We start from the raw sequence: 20023 nt of genomic DNA, 5'->3' as shown, positions 1-20023 counted from the left end.
ACAAAACTTCGAATGGTCTTTCTTGCCACGCACAACACGTGGAAAAGATAACATTGTCCTTCTCAAAGCTTCGGCAATAATGGACCACTGGTTTGGTTGAACCACTAAAAAGAGAGAGTGTGTGTGTGAGTGAGGACTCTATTTAAAAGAGCACTGCTTAACTCGATGATTATTCCATCGCTCCATAAATAAATAAAATAGTCAAAAGATGGCTCTCGAAGTCTGCGTGAAAGCCGCCGTTGGTGCCCCTGATGCTCTCGGCGACTGTAACTTCCCTTCTCTCTCTCTAGCTCTTTTTTAATATCAGTTTCTGATCTTTAAATGTAAAAATTTATAATACATGATTTGTCGTTGCAGGCCCTTTCAGCCAACGGGTTCTTCTCACCCTCGAGGAGAAGAATCTTCCCTACAAAATGCATCTGATCAACATCTCCGACAAACCTCAATGGTCAGTTTCTTTCTCTCACCCCAAAACCTTAGATTCGATCTTAGCTTGTTCTACTCATTGACAAGAAGCTGGCTTTGGTTTATATATGATACAGGTTCTTAGCCATTAGTCCTGAAGGGAAAGTACCAGTCCTCAAGAACGACGACAAGTGGGTGTCTGATTCTGACGTCATCACCGGCATCCTCGAGGAGAAGTATCCTGAGCCATCTCTCAAGACTCCTCCTGAGTTCGCCTCCGTTGGATCCAAAATCTTCGGTACTTTCGTGACTTTCTTGAAGAGCAAAGACTCCAGCGACGGATCCGAGAAGGCCTTGCTTGATGAGCTTGAAGCTCTGGAGACTCATCTCAAGACTCATGACGGTCCTTTCATCGCCGGAGGGAAAGTCAGCGCCGTGGATCTAAGCTTAGCACCGAAGCTTTACCATCTCAAGGTGGCTCTTGGCCACTACAAAAGCTGGTCTGTTCCCGAGAGCTTGCCACATGTTCATGGCTACATGAAGGCTTTGTTCTCTCTTGACTCGTTTGAGAAAACAAAGACTGAGGAGAGGTATGTGATTGCAGGATGGGAACACAAGGTTAACCCCTAAAACTACTACTAGTTTCATCTGTTTCTGTGTGATGATGATGTGGTTCAATGTCTTATCTACTCTATCAGTAAAATAATGTTCCTGGACCGGTTATGTTTTGTTATTGTATCAATCAAATAATAAGCCTCTTTTGAGATAATATTAGCGTCTAAAATTCGAATGAATCGTATCTCAGATTATTGAAATAGTACATGTAACTCATAAAGGATGTTGTTTGTTCTCAAACAAACTGGTTGAGAAACTCATCCACGCTGGTGTACTTGACATCGGGGTAAAGCTCGGAAGCCTCCACTCCAACAGAAGGATCTATAGTGAAGGAGGTGAGATCACCTTGCACAAGTACTGCGTGGATCAAACCCATCACAAAGTCCATTGGATGCTGAGCCTCTGCACCAAGAAAAAAGAAAGAAACTTTTAGAAATACTTTTTGACTGATTAGTATCAGATATCAAAAACGGTTTACATGGTAAAAGTGATCAACCTTGGATGCTTTTGAGAAGTTCTTCCTCTGAAACATAAGTCTTCTCCAGAGTCTTACCGATCTTTCCCTCCCACAAGCTGACCATATCGTTCTGAGAGACAATGTTCTTGGGTGGATGGACGTAGAGAATCTTGTTAAGTGTTCTCGGGTCATCAACAGCTTTCATTGTATACGCAACAATGTCTTCTTCAGTGTTGATAATAGCTAGCAACAAAGAGAGAGAGAGAAAAGAATCACAACGCTGAACAAGTAACTGAACTGAGCGTAACGATAAGTGGGTGTATCGAGTACCTTTAGCATCGCCACTTTCGTAGATGAAAACTTTGTCAGTAGGAGGGGTTCTGAATCGCAAGTGGCATTGGCCCAAACTAGGTATGAAAAAGCCAGCAAAGCAACCTGTGACAACATATGTATAAGGTATCTCCGCGGCTTCTATGGCACGCCGTATCTGAGCTTTCATGATGAATTCCGATAGCGCAGGCTCGATGGCCACCGTACGGTCCACGTCGTTGCCAAATTCCGAAGGTAAGAATCTCTGCAAGAAAATAAAAATCTTTCTGAAAATCTATTGAAACATCTTCTTGATCATGTCAGAAAAAGTATGGATGTAATGCATATGTCTATAACCAAGTGTCGTTTAGCTCAACTTCAAAAAAAAACTATGTCTAAAAGTCACAAGATTGAGTGACATTCGGACAAAACTAATATTACATGGTTCGGATCTAGAGACATAGATCCTCAAGCCACAACCTCCTGTTAATTCAAAAATGTATGTTGAAAAACGAACCTTGACATTTCCAGCTTCTTTGATGGCGTCGATGATATTGACCTGATCTAGAATCTGAGTTCGACCAAGGGCAGAAATCACGACATCTACTTGTTTGATCGCTTTGACCAAGCTCTCTTTCTCGTTTAAACTTCCCTGTTTGTTATTACAACAGAATCAGCGGACTCTAATCAACAAATATTATTTTAAAAAACAACAACATATTTATGCAAGCTTAGAATAAGAGCAGCGTAAAAGAGAAAGCAGGTCAATGTGGTTTTATACAGACGTGATTCAAGGCGTTTTCCAAACACTAACTGTGAATGCGTTAAGACCATCTACAATGCTACACTAAAATTTACTCTATATTTCACGCTAAAACAGAGTAACTCTATTATAGAGTTGAATTTGCTCCAATGGTTCACTCTATAATAGAGTTACTCTATAATAGAGTGAAATATAGAGTAATCTTATTTTTTCACTCTAAATATTATAGAGTAACTCAATTATAGAGTGAACCATTGGAGCAAATTCAACTCTATAATAGAGTTACTCTATTTTAGAGTGAAATATAGAGTAAATTTTAGTGTTGCATTGGAGATGCCCTAACACGTTTGGCACTATTGTGCTTAAAATCTAATCGTTATAATTAGAAAAGATCATCTAAACCGCTGATACCAAACTTAAAGGACAACCTGAGAGTGTTCACACGAAAAAGGCATACAGAATTCAATAAACATTGAATCATGGCTGGAAACACGTAAACCTTTCTAGATTGGAAAAACCAGAAATGAATTTTTTTTAAAAAAAATAGATTTTTAAAACAAACGTAGGAGAAGGGGTTTAATAGTCAACGTACGTAGAGAATGGTGACGCCAAGATCTTTGAAACTCTGGACTAGTTCGGCCTTAACGGGATCGGTGAGAGAGGATTCTCTGACCAGAGCGAAAGTGGCATGGCCAGACTTAACGCTTCCCTCCACGAAGACTTTTCCTATGTAACCCGTCGCCCCGATCACGAGAATCTTGCTCGTCATCTCTTCTCTCTTCTTCTACTTGTTTTCCGTTGAATTTTGAGTTTCGGAGACTTGAGTGAATAATGAAGAGAGCGAACCGACGACGCAGATTTATTGTAATCGTTTCACGAGGATTTAGCGTGAAGTTACCTATGTACCCTGTCCTTGTTTGAGCTGCCTTATTTTGACCTCAAATTGCCTTTAGTGGTAGTTGGCTTTCATTTTTCCCAATGAATAACGTTTTTTTCAAAACAAAGTGGTTTTAAAAATTAAGATCCTCACGGAGGATCTACCAAAAAGCATATTTTTAAAATCGGACCCGACCGGTCGACTCGATATAACTACTGGTTAACCAGTAATTTGAATTACTAATATATCTATTGGTTTAGTGGTTTAGATATCGATTCAACCGATCGAACCGAATTTTCTGTTTAAAAATAAATAAATATATATGTATATATTTATGCTAATATAGATCTAAAATATAATTTTAGATGTAATATTTTCTATATTCTATTTTGTTAATTAGATAATAAACAATAACATAAGTTTAGTTTTTTTTTTTTCGCTGTACTTTTATCTTATTACTAGTATGTCTCCCGTGCTACGCACCGGGCATTATTATTTACTAATTTTAAAATTATATAATATATATAATTTACAATAAATATGTTATTGATGTAAAAAATGTTATTTTGAAAGTTAATAATTTGTTCAGACTATTGATGTCATTACTTCTTGTAGTCTTTCTGTTCATCTCTTATGTTTTTTTGTCTTTCTTCATTTTCAGTGATATATTTACTAAGAAGTTTTTATTTTTGCTATAAAAAATTGCTAACATTACATAATGAGATAAAAACGCAAACGGGTATATTGATTCAAAAGTATACCAAACTAATGTAGCCACGTTTTATAAGATTATGAATATGGAAGACGAACTTGAGGCTAAGGTCTTGATCTGAATAGCAGATATAGGTCCTTCTTTTGTTTCTTCTCCACCTAAGTTTTTAAGTCACATATTTTACACCAGATTACTTATTTTTTTTTTAATAAGAACCACATTAAATTTTTCTTCTGGTGCTTCTCAAATTTATCAGGGGCCTTGTTACTCCTAACTAAGTGTGCATTAAGATGAGCTTTGTACTTTCATTATTGAATTGTCACCACCAAAAAAAAAACATATTTCAGTAAATTGTGAATTAATTTATTCCACCTTTTGTATCACGATACTGCATCAAAATACGTAGATTTCCCAATATCTAGAACAACAAAAGAAATGAAATAGAAACTATAAGTAGGTGTTTGATAAAAAAAAATAAAACTATAAGTAGGTGAGAGCATAGAAGAAAAAAGGTTCATGAACAAATTAACATTACACAAATTACCAGTTTAGCAAAAAAAAAACATTACACAAATTATGATATGAGTGACGAAGTCTTACTAACCTGGGTTTCAACTTTCATCGTCAACTTTTCTGCAACCTTCGCCAAAGAAATTCTGGGTTTTTTGTATTCTTTGAAAAGAACTTATCTCGAAAACTATTGCTGTTCAACTGCTTAGCCAGAGATTATATCCATTCAGAATTGTACTCTCGTCGGAAACCAATCCATCTATCTAGTTAAAATTGCAATTTCTTCAGACTTAGAGAGAGAGTAAGTGGAATCATGAGAATTTAGGAAACTGCAATGAATGTACGTAAAGATAAATTTGAATTTATACCATAGTGAGTAAAATCTCAGAAAGATCAACAGTTCCAAAGATCGTGATGGTGTAGTGTGAGAAATAAAAGGGATTTTATTTGATGTAGATTTTTATTCTATATTAAAAACAAATAGAAACAGTTTAAGAAACAAAACAGCTTTATTTTTTTATTTTTTTGCATTTAATATTTTCTTTAAACGAAATTGTTTTTTATTGCTTTTAGAAAATTTTCCATGTGGCAATTATTTTTTTTGTTCTTTTAAAGTTTTTACACATGGCAATTTCTGATTCATCGTGCGACTTGCGCTTTAGTATATAAGGGATTTTCAAAACCCAGAACAAGAAAAAGGAGGCATACAACAAGTCCAACCAAAAGATAAAACATTGTACAACCTGGAGCCCAAACTAGGCCCAAAATAGAAAAAACTAATCGACCACACGGAAGCTCGAGGACACGCGTACGATCGCGAAGCGAGGAGAAAACACATGCCCTTGATACGAGAATCCACCGCTTACTACTGCCAAGTCAGAGATCGTCATCGAAGCTCCGATTCACCGGAGAGACTATGATCCCAAGCAACAAACGCTCAAATCACTGGATCATCAAACCCGAGAGATCAAATCCAACAAGGATAACCAAAGGACCTCGCTTCATCAGATAGAAGCTTCATAAGCATGCAATCGATCTAATAACACCGGATTTCTCGAAATTGCCGCCGGAACCTCCACTGTAATCACACCGAAAACAGGAGCCTCCACCAGAATTCGACGACTTGAAGTCATCACCGGACCATCCAAAGAACTTGACCACCGGAAACAACCGAGAACTTAACCACGACACTGAAAAACCACCTCCAACGATTGTATTGGAAGTATAGGAGATTCAGCATCCATCTTAACCACCTGAGCTTGGGAGAACGCCAACCAAATCAAGAGCTTAACCAAACTCAAGCCACCAAACACGAAAAACAAAAACGTCACACCGCTCAAACACTCCCGAGTGAAAGATGTGATGCGGAGTCGGAAGCCGGATGCTCATCACCGACAAGGAAGGGAGAGCACCGGAGGCAGAAGCTGGACGACCATCGAAGGGGCAGATGCGACGCCGGAGTCAAAACCGGAACACCACCGGCGAGAATAAAAAGATTCATCTCATCACTTTTCCCCTGTGAAAGATTTTTAGATAGAGAACAGAGGAAAAGGAGAGAGAACATTTTTAGTTATAACGTAAGTTTAGTTATATGTAAAGCTAACAAGTAAATACTATATCAAATAAAAATGATAAAAAATAAATTAAAAATCTTAAATTTTATGAATATATCAAAATGAAAACAGAATATAAAAATCAAAAAAATATTTTAACATTTTTTTCTTTAAAAATAAAATTAAAAAAGTAATAAAAATAGTAAAATTAAATATTGATTGTGAAATATAAATTTTAATAAAATTAAAAAAAAACATTAGTTATATGTTGATCACCTGTTTACCACCTGTTTACCACCTGTTTACCACCTGTTTTTCTTTAATACAAAATTTTTTTTCTTTAATCCAAATTTTAAACCAGACCGATTCTATCAGGTTTTCAAAACACTGCCAAAAAGACCATTTACACAACCCTCTTCAAATACCACAAGACTTGTTATAATAGACTGTTGATAAATGGTTCGATTACGAGTCATGAAATAGGTAATAACATAAAAAGAGTCCATTTCAGTACTACCAAAAGATGGCCACGCACCCGTGCAGCCTGCTCATAAAATGATATCAAAATATGTAGATATCTCACATTGTGAGATGACACTTCCTTCCCACACAACCAAAAATATATACATGGTACATATAAAAAAAGATAAAATCCCACACCACTGTTACATGATCTATACTCACATTCGGATCACTAATAAGGCCAACACATTAAAGTAACCACCATATCATACATAACATGTGACTTCCCAGAAATTAAATCATCACAAAGAAAACTTAAATCACAATTCACCGAGATGACTTGTGATTAGCCGGTGACTCTAGCGCTGTTACTGGCCCGCGATTTTGGCGATGTGAGCTACTTGGAACTGCGGAACGTAATTGTTGGGTCGACCCTCTTCCTCCCTCGGCTCATTCAAGAACGCCCAGTTGCTTCTTTTCCACCTAACAACACACATCAATTCAGCTAAATATTTTACAATGTCCAAAGTTATAAGATTGACTTCAATTAACCTAGATGGCTAGATAGTATCAAAGTATGCATATTACCATCCAGTCGTCTTGCTTTGGTTTTCATAAGGGTCCTCTATCCCCTGACTTTCCGCAACTTCCTGTGAACAAATTTGAAGGCTTCTTTTTAGATTTTTTTTTTGGTAATTTATCAAGTCAATTACTAAAGAGCACTGACGAATATTCTTCTTTGGGGGCTGAATTAAAACTTGAATAAATAAACAGTTTGGTCCTGACCTGAACTACCAAGTTGGAAACGGCCTGAACATGTTCCTCTTCAGTCTTCTTCTTTGTCTTCCAGAAAGTGTCGATTTCTTCTCTTGTTAGTGACTTGCACCTTCTCACTGTAAATTTTCAGTTTCATCATTATTTCGGAAAAAGATGACCATGTCTAAAATTTGTGTGCAAAGTATCATATAGATGATGGATATATGATATAATCCATGTACCGACGCATGACCATTTATGAGTCGTATGTGTATACATACATGGTTATATTTGATTACCTGAGTTGGGATCCTTTGTTGGAGAGTCCCATCCTGACATTAAAGAACCCATTTGCTCTTAGTCTTTTTCCCAGTATGCTTTAAAGTTTCTTTGATCACTAGATATGCTGGAGTTGTGTGTTAACATTTTTCTATATATAGTGCTCCATGCAAGTGTGCAAGTCATCTAGATAATTCTTATCCCAAAGGATATTAAGTTTGTTTTTTATTATTATTTTACTTTGGTCCAAATTCATATAATTTAAGAAAGAATCAATCCCATCATACTATTTTTTTTGTTCGGCTATTGGAAACTACAGTTAAGCGCCCACTGATTTAGGTAATTGTTTTGATTAAACTATTGAAAATTGCAGAGAGATATTTTAGCATGCTTCCCACCGACGTTATTGAGTTTATAACCAGCTTATCTTGTCTATCTCGTATCGTATTGACGATTTATTAACTTATATATATATATATATATATATATCCCTTTTGACGGTATGAATGTTAGATATTATCCTATTTTCATTCGAATCCGATATATTTCTTTAAAACAGAATTTGTTATAACGAAGATACAAAACACTAAACATGATGTCGCAGTTTTGTCTTTTAGGATAGAACGATCCATGTCAATGTGATAACCTCGGAAATTATTTGAAGTGGAAAATTCAATCCGGAACAGATTATTTGAACAAATTCAACAACTAAACATGAAATAAACAATCGAATACTGTCGTCGTTAATGGTTTTCTGACTTAAGAAGAGCAGGAATTAGCTGACACGTGTACGATGCGTGGCAGACACATCTTACATGGACATTATCATCTCCTTGAAATTTTCAAAATGATCTAAGTGGATCCAGGAACAGGAAAGTAATCTATATTGACCCAGTTGGAAATTTTGTATTCTCAATACCCCACTTCTTTTCTAACTATCCTACCATATTTCTCTTCTCTTTATTACCCTCAGATATTATATTATTATCTATTTCTTGCTGACCTTACACCTTACTTTCTAATTTTAAAAATAAAACACGGACCCCACACCTTACTTTCTAATTTTAAAAATAGAAAGCGGACCCCTCATCCTCCCACATAAAGTCCATAATTAATGGACACCTAACAAGCGACCCCACACTCCATCTACCTCTCTCCTTCCCACAGGTGTCCATCTGTTCCCTTTTTTCAGATCCTGCTCCATTTTTTCCAACCACCTGCGAATTCTTCTTCCCCTTCAAGCTCCATTGGCGTATTTTGGAGGTTATTTTGACGAAAATTGGTACGATTTTTTCACGAAATTTTCATACTAATATACTACTTATGTTCTATGTGTTATGGGTAACGAAAAAAATAAAAACTTAGCTGTAAAAATCGTAAAAGTTTTCAAAGAAAAATGAAAATAAAACTTGGAGAAGGTTCTCTTCTTTTAACACGATTCTTTTAACACGAGTTTGATAGGAAAAAACATAAAAATGTTGTTAGACGATAATGTGGGTTTTGTAACATGTTATTTGTTGATTAAACATACTTAAACCGATGAAAGATTAAAGTTTTAGGTATATTGGTATGAAATTATGTTTTTTCAGGACTATTTTGTATATTTCTACTTATTTTTCACTGTTTTAAACCAAAATAATACATTAAAATATTGGTAGACGATATTGTGGGTTGTATAATACCTCCTGGGTTTGTTAAAAGGGTTAAATCAACAAAAATAAAAATTTATAGAAAATACTGGAATTACTAGTACTACTAAGCTACAATCTGTATTACTTGTATTACTTGTATTACTAAACAGAGTATGTACCAAAGATCTTGGACAACTTAGATTCTTTAAACGGTTAACTCATCATAATTTTTGTTTCAGGAAATCTATGGCCTCACCTATTACAATCATATGTTTTGATTACGGAGGAAGTTACATCAAAGATGGGGGTGAGAGAAGATGGATCTCGGGAGAAGATGAAATTTCGCACTCTAGTGATGAAGACAGCTGTGGAAGAGATTACGTATTCTGAATTGGTTGAAAGTATATGCAGAAAGATTAAGGCAAATGGAGATGGGATGGTGAAGATTAGTTACTTTCCAATGGTATTGTATTCGAACAAGCCATCATATATTTGGTGTGATGAAGACGTTTTGGGTTATCTCATGCAAGTAAATCATGATAAATGTAGAAGTGTTTTACATGTGGAGATCAGCAGCGACATGGATGATACATATGGTGGTATGTCACTTTTAGGAGATGATGATGAGACTGATGATAGCTATGTTGGTCTTTCTGATGAAGATGATGATGAAACTGATGATAGCTATGTTGGTCTTTCTGATGGGACCGAGGAAGATGACACTGAGCAAGATGACACTGAGCAAGATGGAACTGATCAGGATCATGAGATGGATGGTGTGGTCGCGCTTTACACACCCGAACAACATGAAGACATTGAGATGCATGAGAATTTAGAGCATGGGTATGAAGGAACAGAAGTAAGAGTGGAAGAAGAAGCTGGAGGAGCGGAAGTTGAAGCTGCAAGAGCCGGAGTTGCAGCTGCAAGAGGAGGAGTTGAAGCCACGACTGCAGTAGAAGAAGAATGGGATGATGGTCTCGATTTGGTTAAGGGTCAAGAATTCAGAACTAAGGTAGCCATGCAAGTTCTAGTTCAGAGGGGTGCGCATAAGAATGGTTTTGAGTATGAAACATTGAAGTCCGATACTGTGAGATTTGTGGCAAAATGTCGAGGAGCCAAAGAAGGTTGCAAGTGGTATTTGCGTGTAGTAAAGCTTAAGAATTCAGATCTTTGGACGGTTAGAACTTACAACAAGTCTCATACATGCTCAGTAGTAACTACAAGTACCCTTAGAAACAGAAGAAGAGGCACACCACATGTTGTCGCATCTGTTTTGAGTGAAGAATATCCCGGTAGATATGACACACCAACACCAGCTGATCTGATCAGTATGGTTACCCACAAGGTTGGTGTTGATGTGTCGTATGCCACAGCATGGAGAGGAAAAAGGATGGCTGCTAATGAAGTCCGAGGTACTCCGGAAGAGAGTTTTTCTATTACACTCCTACATGTACATGCTTAAGTTGAAGAATCCTGACTCAGTAAGTTATGTTGAAGTGGATGCGGCAAAAATATTTAAGTATCTATTTTTCGCATTTGGAGCTTCCATAGAAGGATTTGCAGCGATGAGGAAAGTTATCATTGTGGATGGAACACATCTAAAGCATGTTTATGGTGGAGTTCTGCTTGTTGCGACGGCTCAAGATCCGGATCGTCACCACTACCCTATCGCATTTGGTGTAGTTGATGGTGAGAAAGACGAAAGCTGGATGTGGTTTATGAATAAGTTGAGGTCAGTGATAGCAGATGAAGGCGAATTGGTGTTTCTTTCGGATAGAAATGCGAGCTTGATCAAGTCAATACGTGAGGTGTTCCCAATGGCTGCACATGGGTATTGTATCTGGCATTTGTCTCAAAATGTCAAAGGACATGTTTTCAACAACAGAGACGCTTGCGCAAGCAAGTTTACAGAGTGTGCACATGCTTATACAGTGGCTGAGTTCGATGATCTCTACGATGCCTTTTCCAGAAGGTATCCTTCTGCTGCGGCGTATCTGGAGAAAAGTGTTGAAGTGAGAAAATGGGCAAGATGTTACTTTGAAGGAGACAGATACAATGTTAACACAACTAATGCAGCAGAATCCATTAATGGTGTTCTTCGGGAAGCGAGGAAATTCTTCATGCTACCGATGATTGATGTTATCATCAAGAAAATGACTGAATGGTTTAACAAACATAGGAAGAAGGCAGCTGAAATACCAGTCACAAAGAAGCTTGTGCCAACAGTGGAAAAGAAGTTGTCAAAAAGATGTTTGGAAGCGAGGTGTTTAGATGTTGTTGAGATAAACAGCTTCCACCTTGAGTACAATGTCAATGGTAGTGACGGAAAGATTTATACGGTTGATTTGGCAAGAAAAATGTGCACCTGCAGGTGTTTTGATCTAGACAAAATCCCATGTGTTCATGCTGCTGCTGCTGCCAAGTTCTTGAGCGTAGGAAGAGATCTTCATCTACAAGAGTTTTGTTCAAAATACTATTTGGTGGAGTTGTGGGCATTGGCATACTGTAGGACGATTTATCCAGTTCCTCATATGTCTGAATGGGTCATACCTGATGAGATTCGAGCACTTAAAGTTCTTCCCCGGTATACGAAAAAAAGAAAGGACCCACTCAAAAGCAAAGGTTTCCATCAGCCGGAGAATCTCGTGGACGAAGAAGAGGACGCGGAAGGGGAAGAGGCAGGGGCAGGGGAAGGAGAGGCGGACGTTTGCATGAGTATTTTGAATGTGGAAGTACTTCTTCCCCCACTGAGTAACATGGAACTCTTGTACTAGGTAACACTGCACTACTCGGTACTACTGTGAACTACTATGTGTTATATGGACTACTCGGTACTACTGTGAACTACTATGTGTAATATGGACTACTAGGTACTACTTTGGACTACCTTGAACTACTTTGAACTACTTTGAATTACTATGTAGTATGCATGTTTCAAAGAACTTTTGTTTTTGTCTTATTATTTATTTTTAGAAAAAATATCTCATATATTACGAGATTATATGGTCATATTTGTGTTTATTTGTCAAATTAGACATAGAATACTCTTAAATTCTGAAATTAGTTGAAAACCTCTCATTTCTATAGAAAACATCCTTCTACTTCTATACTAATGTCTTGATGTGAAGGCCATAATGGGATGAAATTCCGAAAATACGCATTTTATTTAAAAAGTTTATGCCAATGTGTTATATATAATCTAAAATTGTCTAAATACATTTGTATTACTAATAAATTTAATTTCTTCAGGTTGTATTACTTAAAAATGTTCTTTTTTACAAAAATATTACTATGAAGAATGAAATATTACTACTTCCTTGAGTACTACTAAGAGTATTCAAACATGTTTTGTTTAATATTATATTTTACACGTTTTAGACATGTGCTATTTTTTTTTCTTATATTTTACACGTTTAACACGTTTTAGACATGTGTCATTTTGTTTCTTATATTTTTTTTTTATTGTTGACAAATTTTGTTTGTCTTAGTAATACATAATAAACCTAGTAGTACAAATGTGCTTTCTTAAGACTTAGATCATTTTTGTCCTCAATTGGGCCAAACCTGCTGCAAGACAATCACACAACACAGAACATCCTACATAAGAGATATCATTCAAGTTTTACAGACCAGCAAGCAACAAAACATAACTTCTTACATAAGTTCACAACAAATCCGAGATAAATACTAAACACCCAAAATATGTTAAGCTTCTTGTCTTCTACGCCTTTGTTCTAGGCTTCTTCTTGCGCCCTTCAATCTCATCAGTGTTAGCTTCAGTGAAAGGAGTGGAAACCCACTGTGAACGTGAACGTATCCTTTTTGTCTGTTCTGGCGTTGTGAACTTCTTTGGTTCAGTATCCTTTCTCGGTCTACCCCTCGGCTTAGGAGCCTGCTTAGTAGCGTGCTTCCTCAATGCCATTTGTTTTGGCCTATGCTTGACCCCAGTTCCAGAAGGCTTGGCTGCTCCCTTGTCAGCTTCCTTCGTTTCACAAGTACTGCCTTCGTAGACAACCATGTACCACTCTTGCTTTTCTTCCTCAGTATATTTTTCAGTCTCTTTCTCGGGTTCTTCCACCTCTTCCTCAGGTTCTTCCACCTCTTCCTCCACCATTTTTCCAGCCGCTTCCTCAGGCTCTACCACCTCTTCCTCCACCATTTTTCCAGCCTCTTCCTCAGGCTCTACCACCTCTTCCTCCACCATTTTTACAGCCTCTTCCTCAGATTCTTCCACCTCTTTCTCAACCATTTTTTCAGCCTTTCCGAACAACTTTTCTGGTGTTGTTAGGATTTGTCTCCTCGCGGCTGCTGCCTTAGTCCTACCACGTGGTGGTGTAGGAGTTTTCTCGGTTTCAACTTCAACCCGAGCCTCTGTTTCAACTTCAACCCGAGCCTCTGTTTCAACCTCTTCTTCAATCTCATTGGCTTCATTCATCTCAACCTCATCAGGTTCCTTCTGAGCCTTTTCTTCACTCTCTTCCTCATCCTCTTTTTCTTTGTCTTCTTCAGCTTCTGCTTCTGCTTCAGGTTCAGGTTCTGTCTCTTCCTCAGAACCTCTATCGTCCTTCTGAGCGTCTTCTTCACTCTCTTTCTCTTCTACCACCTCTGTATTTTCAACCATATCTGCATCTTCAGGTTCTTTGGTTGTTGCGTCCGCTCCATTGCTGTCATTCCGCTGCCCATCCCAGTCATAATCCATGCCTTGATAGTCGAAACCGTCATTGTTCTCCTTATCCTCCTCCTTCTCTTTCATTTCCTTCATTTCTTTCTCCACCTTCTTGGCCTTCTTTTTTAAATAATATTGGCAATCTTCAATCTTCTCAAGCTTCTTCTCCATTGCCTTCATCCTTTTACACCTCTTTTTTAAAACAACTTGGCAACGTTCAATCTTCCCAAGCCTCTTGTTCATTTTTTCCACCTTCCCATTCACTTCACTCAAACTTGTCATCAACCTCTCTTCAAACCCTTTCAAAACGTCCTCCAAACTTGTATTAGAGGAGGATGCTTCTTCATGCACTTTCCTTTTATCTTTCTTCTGAGGAAACTCCCTTGCAGCCACATCTAACTCATAGAGTTCTTGCCAAAAGATAGGCTTCTCCTTAACAGTCAACCACGTGCTCCACAAATTACTCACGCCTTCTTCATTTTCATAGTCTGGCTCCCCATCCATTAAGCGTGCCATGAGAGGTTCCTCATCAACAGTAGGAACAAGAACACTTTTAATAACCTGAAAATTTATACCAAACAATATATCAAACACATTGTATTCCACTCACTTAATAAAAACAAAACAACACGTAACACATACCTTAATTTCTCCTAGTGTGTCGTACAAATCCTCAAGAGGATAGCCCTTCATGCTGTTACTTTGGAACCGCTTTTACACATCCTCGGACACTTACTCATACAGCCTTCTACACCTTCTCTAAATCGTGCTTTCAGAGCTGGGATACACTCAAATGCCAGAATCTGATTGTCAAAAAAAAAAAAAAATCATAAGCAAAAAAAATACACTCGAAAAAAAGAAAAATCATAAGGATAAATCAAATTTACCTCCAAAGGAATTATGAACCCGGGAAAGTTGACATTATTCTTAGGTTTCCCTTTCAGATGCTTCATCACGCGAGTGATGGACCGGAGAGCATCTTCAAACGTCAACCGACCCCAAGGAAAGGTTTTACAAACCTCCACATCGTTGACGATTCTTAATATGAAAGGGTCGAACGGGGCATTATACCTTCCCTTCCCTCTGATAATCGTGCCTAAGAAGTAAAGCACTGCCATTTTGAGTCGATCCCCACACGCACTCATACTCAACAACTTCTCTCTCACAGATAGCATAGTGATCTCCTTATGTGATTTGAAATGCCTGTCTACAAACGCAAAGCTTCCAATCTTCTTATACTTAGCCGGGTAGTCATGGCAGTCCAATCCCGAGATGAGAGCATGCTCTCTCATTGAATACCGAATGGGCACTCCATTAACAGCAAACCAAGATGTGTCCTCTGACTCATGTAAAGGAACAGTGCGCAGTAGAAGCATCCACATACCCTGCAGCTTCAAGTTTGGTTCATCGGGCATGTGGAAAAAATGGCAAAACTGAGGGTGGTTTTCAAACCACTGGAGCTCAGGCTTAAACCTAGCCTTCTTCAGAAACTTCACCGTCTCGGTCACATAACACTTGCTCTGTATCTTACACGTCTGGGTGAACTCGGTGTTCTTGAAACATAGCTCATCAGGTGGCAGTGGTTGGCACTCCTGTAAACCAAATAAAAATTACATTAGCATTTGTTTCTTACTAGTCTGTTTATTAGCATTTGGAGATAATTTACCTGAGATGATGCCGACTGATTATCGGTTCCCTGATTATCAGACTCAATTTCGTGTGCTGACAGATCATCACTATCATTCTCTGTTGAAAGTTCTTCTACATGCTGCTCTTCTACAGGAGCACTGTTTCTTTTTGTGGACTTTTTCTGCTGAGATTTTTTTCTCCCTCGACCTCGGCCTGCCATTATCTATAGCCTCTCAATATCTTGATCCCCTGAATATATACATACACAATAAACGTTCAATAACCACCAACGCTAACAAACCCATTCAATGAAATATCTACAAAATAAATCATTGATTCTTATAGATGTCTGATCTCAAAACCCTAAATCATTCATTCAATAATAAAACTCCAACCAATCAATTCGATCACTACATCACAATTAATCAATCACTCAACTCGGTTTCACATATCAAACAGTCTAGGACACTCTATCACCAAAACAGTTAGTCTTCAATAATTACTAGACTTATCTCAAATCTGAAACCAAACTTTCAATCTCTATAACCTCAAAACCAAACGTGTCCAAGTTTCAGTCTCTGTAATCCTCATTCTGAAAAAAATCTGAACCTAACCGATTTTCAACCACAATACTTTCAAACGGACTTTCAAACCCAAACCCACAACAAAATCAATCAAAAATTGCTCTAGAGAAAATACCTTTTACACGGAAGAGACGAGAACGAAAACAGGAGATGGGAGATGAAGTCTAGGGTTCCGTCGATTGCGTCGCCGACAGAAGGAGCGGGAGAACAGAATACGCCGCAGGAGCAGTTGATTCGATCAATTTTTTCAATTGATTTCGTCAAATCTAGGGTTACGGACTGGTTTGGGGAAATGATGAAATCAGAGTAAAACAAGGAAGGGCACGAGGGACTAAGGGAAAATCAGAGAAGAAGCAGTGAAGGAAACAGTCAATGCGGTGGGCTTCATCGTTTTCGTCGGTTCTAGGATTTTTTTTTTCAATTTTCAGGTTTAGAAGGTTTAGAAGAGAGTGAGAGACGACAAAGGAAGAGAAAAAAGAAAGGAACGCGCGGATCTGGTTAAGGATCCGACTAATAGTGGGTCGAGTCAAATAGTTTAGGTTGGATCCTGTAAATACTTGGTTTCATTAAGGGCAATTTTGATTTTCACCACGTTTCTGATTAAAATATATTAAAAATTATATTGTTTTTAATTGGTGGGATAAAATAGAATGAACATAGGAGTTACTAGGGCAATACAGAGTAAAGTCCGTGGATCCACTAGGTGGAAGAAATTATATATTCGCTTTCTACAAAGTAGATAAAGACGTTAAAAAGAATTCGATATTTGAAACAAAAGTTAGCTATAGATAATGAAATAGCTGCTATTATTAAATTCAAATGCCTGGTTGGTTAGTCTTTTCTTTTTCCCCAAGATGCTAGTTAAAACTTAAAAGTTAAAACAAACACCGGTTCAGCATTGTGGCCGGTTTAGGCGGCACGAAATGAAACTGATTGCTTTCTTGGAAACTCGAACCTGTAGAATAGAAAATGAACCGGCGAATGGTTTCCAAAATTCCAAAGGAACAAGATTATTACACAACACAACTACTACAGTTTTAAAATCAATGGAGGAAACATAAAACTCTGAAACGTGAGTTCACTCACAACATTAAACTCTGGAGGAATGATGAAAGCTTCAAAAGTTCCTTTCACTTTGAAACATCTTCTATCGTCTCACTCTGTTAAATCCGGACCCAAACGATGGTGATGCCCCCATATCGATCTTCAATCTATCCGAAGGCAAAAACTTCCGAGCTTCCATATGCTTAAACATCCTCCTCGCATCTTTCTCAAACCCACCGGTCTTCAACCCAGTGATCACTCTCTCAAACTCGTTAGGTCCCATCTGATCTCTCTTAGCTTCCAAAACCCCAAGAGCCTGAAGAGTCTTCTTCTCGTTTCTAGCAGTAGAGTACATATAACACAAGCTCACCTGGAGCTCAAACGGTGGAGCTTCCCCTAGCTGAGAGATCTTAACCAGAAGCTGCTCCGCTTCCTCGATAAGCCCGAGAGTAGCCATCCAATCAACAAGAACCGTGTAAGTGATCACACCGATCTCAATCCCATCTTTCTCGAGCTGCAGCAATAGTCTCAGAGCTTTATCCAACGAGTTCTCTCTCTTATACGCTCTGATCATATTGGCAATGCACTTATCATCGGGTTTGAACCCGCGCGTTCTCATCTGATCGAAGTTGATTTTGGCTTTATCCGCTTTCCCTGCTCTCCCGTACGCTTCCACGAGCAAGCCATAAGCTTCGAAGCAGTTTGTATCCTTGAAATCAAGCTGCATCGAGTTGAAAATCCCTGCAGCTCCGTCGGCGTCTCCCGTCTGCGCAAAAGCTCGTAGCATGGCCATGTAGACTTCGTCCGAACACTTCATGTCTCTTGCATCCATGTCTCTCATCAACCTCTCGCCTAGTTTGGGCTTGCCAGCGTTCACGTAGCCCATGATCATCGATGTGTAGATCTTATTGTCTGGACGCAAACCGTAGCTCTTCAAGCTTTCAAACGCCTCCGTTGCTCGCTCGAGGTTACCTGACTTACTATAAAGATGAATCAATGCAGTCGCGATTGAAATGTCTGGAAAGATCCCGTTTTGAGACATTTTCTTTAGGATCCTCTCAACAGCTTCTGTGTGGTTCTCTTTGGCATGGATATGAATGAGCTTTGAGTAGTCTGAGATGCTTGCCCTGAACGATTTATCATCCAGGACATGTTCTGCCACCTGTTGAAACATCAAAACCAGCACCAAATTGATTTAAACACACACAACATGATCACGCCTCCCTCATCATTCATCTTCCAACGGTTAAGTAAGATACAACAAACAACCTACGCTATTGATATATACAACAAACATGGTCCTATTAAAAGAACTAAATAAATCAAATCACATGACTACATTAAATGTCGCCAATTAGCAAATTTGAAAGCTTAAGCCAAACAATTGATATCAATCAAGAACCAACACTATAGGAGTATAGGCCAAAGGTGTAACCTTTAAGTATGCATTGGTGTTTGCATCTCGCAACTGATCAAGCAAAGCAATCCAGTCAACACGTTGAGGCTCCAACAACTCAACCCACTCAGCAATCAACCCTGAAGGATCATCCTTTTCCTCCAAAGACTCAAGCTTCTCCATAACCAACTTGCATTTTCCAGTAACAGGTTTGGCCTCTCTCCAATCAGCTTCCTCCTCAGCTTCGTGGATCTTATCAGCCACCTCACCCCATTTCGGATCAGACAACTCAAGCCCGTAGATCTTGTACTTGAACTTCCCCTTACGCTTAGGAAGAGAGATACTCCGAGGTTGAGCTTCATCAGAGTCAACAACAGACTCTTCTCCTTCCTCATCAGCATCCACTGTTTCGGATTCTCGAATAGAACTGTCCAAATCACGCATCTGTTCCAAGCTCTCGTTAAACTCAGCTTCCTCCATCTTCTCCCTCGCCCATGTGAACCTAAGCTCCCTAAGCAAGTCCCCACGGATCCCAATCTCCCCAGCGAACCTACACATCTCCATCACCTCGGGAGACTGAACGTACACCTTCATCTTCTCCTTCTTCCTCTCCTTCTCCATATCTTTCAGCACCGTGTTGCTCACTTCCCAGATCGTAGCCCACAGATCGTCGCTGAACTCCGACAACGGCGACGGCGGCGGCGCTGATGACGATGATCCTCCGACCTTGCTGAACCCGCCTCTCTCGATCTCCGCCACGACTTTCTCCACGATGAGAAGGAGCATCCCGTCGACCATCTTCTTGTCGGAGTCCGGGAAGGCTTCCGAGACTTTCCCGCGCATTATCCAGACGAATCGGGAGAGGAACTCGTTCGTGGTCCCGTCGTCTTCCTCCTCCTCGTGAATCTGGGAGGAGGCGGTGGAGTCGCTGAGGCGGGACTCGAGCGTGGAGTGGAAATGGCGAGTGAAGGATGACGAAACGGGTCTAGGGATTGGTTCGTCGTAGCTTCTCAGATGACGATCGGAGCGAGAAATCGACGGTGCGGCGGCGGAGAAGTTTCTGAAGAAAGGTGGGGTTTTTGGAGATGAGAGTGAAATGCGACGGATCGCTTGTCGAGAGAGGAGGAGAGATTTCATCTTCTCCGATGGATTGATAAATCTGGGTAAAACCCTAAGCCCTAGCTAAAATATTGAGAAGAAGATTGAGGTCAAGATCACAGAAATGGAACTCGAACTAGGGTTGTTATATTCTCAGAGGACCCTCAATTTTATGTTATATTCTCATTTCATCCAATACTTCTACATCTCTATTTCCGACCCTATAGGTTCGAAATCCAACAGTGGACGATTACATCTTTTTGATATTTTATTTTTT

At 38.9% G+C, this 20023-nt stretch overlaps 6 protein-coding genes across 6 annotated transcripts; 2 read left to right on the top strand and 4 right to left on the bottom strand.

The window, feature by feature from the left end:
• Nucleotides 1-45: 45 nt before the first annotated feature.
• Nucleotides 46-1174, top strand: LOC103872760 (glutathione S-transferase DHAR1, mitochondrial). The gene is made up of 3 exons (XM_009151195.2): nucleotides 46-266; nucleotides 358-448; nucleotides 543-1174. The coding sequence occupies exons 1-3, from the start codon at nucleotides 209-211 to the stop codon at nucleotides 1033-1035; spliced, it is 642 nt and encodes a 213-aa protein (XP_009149443.1). The 5' UTR covers nucleotides 46-208; the 3' UTR covers nucleotides 1036-1174.
• Nucleotides 1148-3430, bottom strand: LOC103872762 (isoflavone reductase homolog P3). Its single transcript, XM_009151196.3, has 5 exons — nucleotides 3142-3430; nucleotides 2304-2438; nucleotides 1808-2051; nucleotides 1517-1720; nucleotides 1148-1422 (listed from the first exon to the last, which is right to left on the bottom strand). The coding sequence occupies exons 1-5, from the start codon at nucleotides 3316-3318 to the stop codon at nucleotides 1256-1258; spliced, it is 927 nt and encodes a 308-aa protein (XP_009149444.1). The 5' UTR covers nucleotides 3319-3430; the 3' UTR covers nucleotides 1148-1255.
• A 3258-nt stretch (nucleotides 3431-6688) lies between these two features.
• Nucleotides 6689-7879, bottom strand: LOC103872757. The gene is made up of 4 exons (XM_009151193.2): nucleotides 7719-7879; nucleotides 7450-7556; nucleotides 7252-7313; nucleotides 6689-7146 (listed from the first exon to the last, which is right to left on the bottom strand). Exons 1-4 carry the CDS (start codon nucleotides 7768-7770, stop codon nucleotides 7032-7034), a joined length of 336 nt encoding a protein of 111 aa, XP_009149441.1. The 5' UTR covers nucleotides 7771-7879; the 3' UTR covers nucleotides 6689-7031.
• A 2030-nt stretch (nucleotides 7880-9909) lies between these two features.
• On the top strand, nucleotides 9910-12103 carry LOC117126055 (protein FAR1-RELATED SEQUENCE 5-like). The gene is made up of 2 exons (XM_033273421.1): nucleotides 9910-10741; nucleotides 10827-12103. Exons 1-2 carry the CDS (start codon nucleotides 9910-9912, stop codon nucleotides 12101-12103), a joined length of 2109 nt encoding a protein of 702 aa, XP_033129312.1.
• Nucleotides 12104-12663: 560 nt separating this feature from the next.
• On the bottom strand, nucleotides 12664-16905 carry LOC117126038 (glutamic acid-rich protein-like). The gene is made up of 2 exons (XM_033273312.1): nucleotides 14638-16905; nucleotides 12664-14556 (listed from the first exon to the last, which is right to left on the bottom strand). Exons 1-2 carry the CDS (start codon nucleotides 14686-14688, stop codon nucleotides 13051-13053), a joined length of 1557 nt encoding a protein of 518 aa, XP_033129203.1. The 5' UTR covers nucleotides 14689-16905; the 3' UTR covers nucleotides 12664-13050.
• Nucleotides 16906-17145: 240 nt separating this feature from the next.
• Nucleotides 17146-19891, bottom strand: LOC103872756 (protein NUCLEAR FUSION DEFECTIVE 5, mitochondrial). The gene is made up of 2 exons (XM_009151192.3): nucleotides 18688-19891; nucleotides 17146-18414 (listed from the first exon to the last, which is right to left on the bottom strand). Exons 1-2 carry the CDS (start codon nucleotides 19783-19785, stop codon nucleotides 17356-17358), a joined length of 2157 nt encoding a protein of 718 aa, XP_009149440.1. The 5' UTR covers nucleotides 19786-19891; the 3' UTR covers nucleotides 17146-17355.
• Nucleotides 19892-20023: the final 132 nt, after the last annotated feature.

The sequence above is a fragment of the Brassica rapa genome, chromosome A06 (assembly GCF_000309985.2).
Source record: "Brassica rapa cultivar Chiifu-401-42 chromosome A06, CAAS_Brap_v3.01, whole genome shotgun sequence".
Classification (NCBI taxonomy): Eukaryota; Viridiplantae; Streptophyta; class Magnoliopsida; order Brassicales; family Brassicaceae; genus Brassica; species Brassica rapa.
Note: the sequence above shows the minus strand (reverse complement) of the source record. Positions and strands in the feature narration are given on the sequence as shown.

What these genes read in the sequence shown, in the direction of transcription:
- LOC117126055 (XM_033273421.1), top strand. Translation starts at nt 9,910, where the DNA reads ATGGATGATACATATGGTGGTATGTCACTTTTAGGAGATGATGATGAG. An exon ending in GGCTGCTAATGAAGTCCGAG is followed by an intron (nt 10,742 to 10,826) that starts GTACTCCGGAAG and finishes GTTATGTTGAAG; the next exon opens with TGGATGCGGCAAAAATATTT.
- LOC117126038 (XM_033273312.1), bottom strand. Translation starts at nt 14,688, where the DNA reads ATGAAGGGCTATCCTCTTGAGGATTTGTACGACACACTAGGAGAAATT. An exon ending in ACACACTAGGAGAAATTAAG is followed by an intron (nt 14,557 to 14,637) that starts GTATGTGTTACG and finishes ATAAATTTTCAG; the next exon opens with GTTATTAAAAGTGTTCTTGT.
- LOC103872756 (XM_009151192.3), bottom strand. Translation starts at nt 19,785, where the DNA reads ATGAAATCTCTCCTCCTCTCTCGACAAGCGATCCGTCGCATTTCACTC. An exon ending in ACACCAATGCATACTTAAAG is followed by an intron (nt 18,415 to 18,687) that starts GTTACACCTTTG and finishes ATGTTTCAACAG; the next exon opens with GTGGCAGAACATGTCCTGGA.
- LOC103872757 (XM_009151193.2), bottom strand. Translation starts at nt 7,770, where the DNA reads ATGGGTTCTTTAATGTCAGGATGGGACTCTCCAACAAAGGATCCCAAC. An exon ending in AACAAAGGATCCCAACTCAG is followed by an intron (nt 7,557 to 7,718) that starts GTAATCAAATAT and finishes GAAAATTTACAG; the next exon opens with TGAGAAGGTGCAAGTCACTA. An exon ending in CAAAGCAAGACGACTGGATG is followed by an intron (nt 7,147 to 7,251) that starts GTAATATGCATA and finishes GTGTGTTGTTAG; the next exon opens with GTGGAAAAGAAGCAACTGGG.
- LOC103872762 (XM_009151196.3), bottom strand. Translation starts at nt 3,318, where the DNA reads ATGACGAGCAAGATTCTCGTGATCGGGGCGACGGGTTACATAGGAAAA. An exon ending in CGAAAGTGGCGATGCTAAAG is followed by an intron (nt 1,721 to 1,807) that starts GTACTCGATACA and finishes CTTTGTTGCTAG; the next exon opens with CTATTATCAACACTGAAGAA. An exon ending in ACTTCTCAAAAGCATCCAAG is followed by an intron (nt 1,423 to 1,516) that starts GTTGATCACTTT and finishes TTCTTGGTGCAG; the next exon opens with AGGCTCAGCATCCAATGGAC.
- LOC103872760 (XM_009151195.2), top strand. Translation starts at nt 209, where the DNA reads ATGGCTCTCGAAGTCTGCGTGAAAGCCGCCGTTGGTGCCCCTGATGCT. An exon ending in CCCTGATGCTCTCGGCGACT is followed by an intron (nt 267 to 357) that starts GTAACTTCCCTT and finishes TTGTCGTTGCAG; the next exon opens with GCCCTTTCAGCCAACGGGTT. An exon ending in ATCTCCGACAAACCTCAATG is followed by an intron (nt 449 to 542) that starts GTCAGTTTCTTT and finishes TATATGATACAG; the next exon opens with GTTCTTAGCCATTAGTCCTG.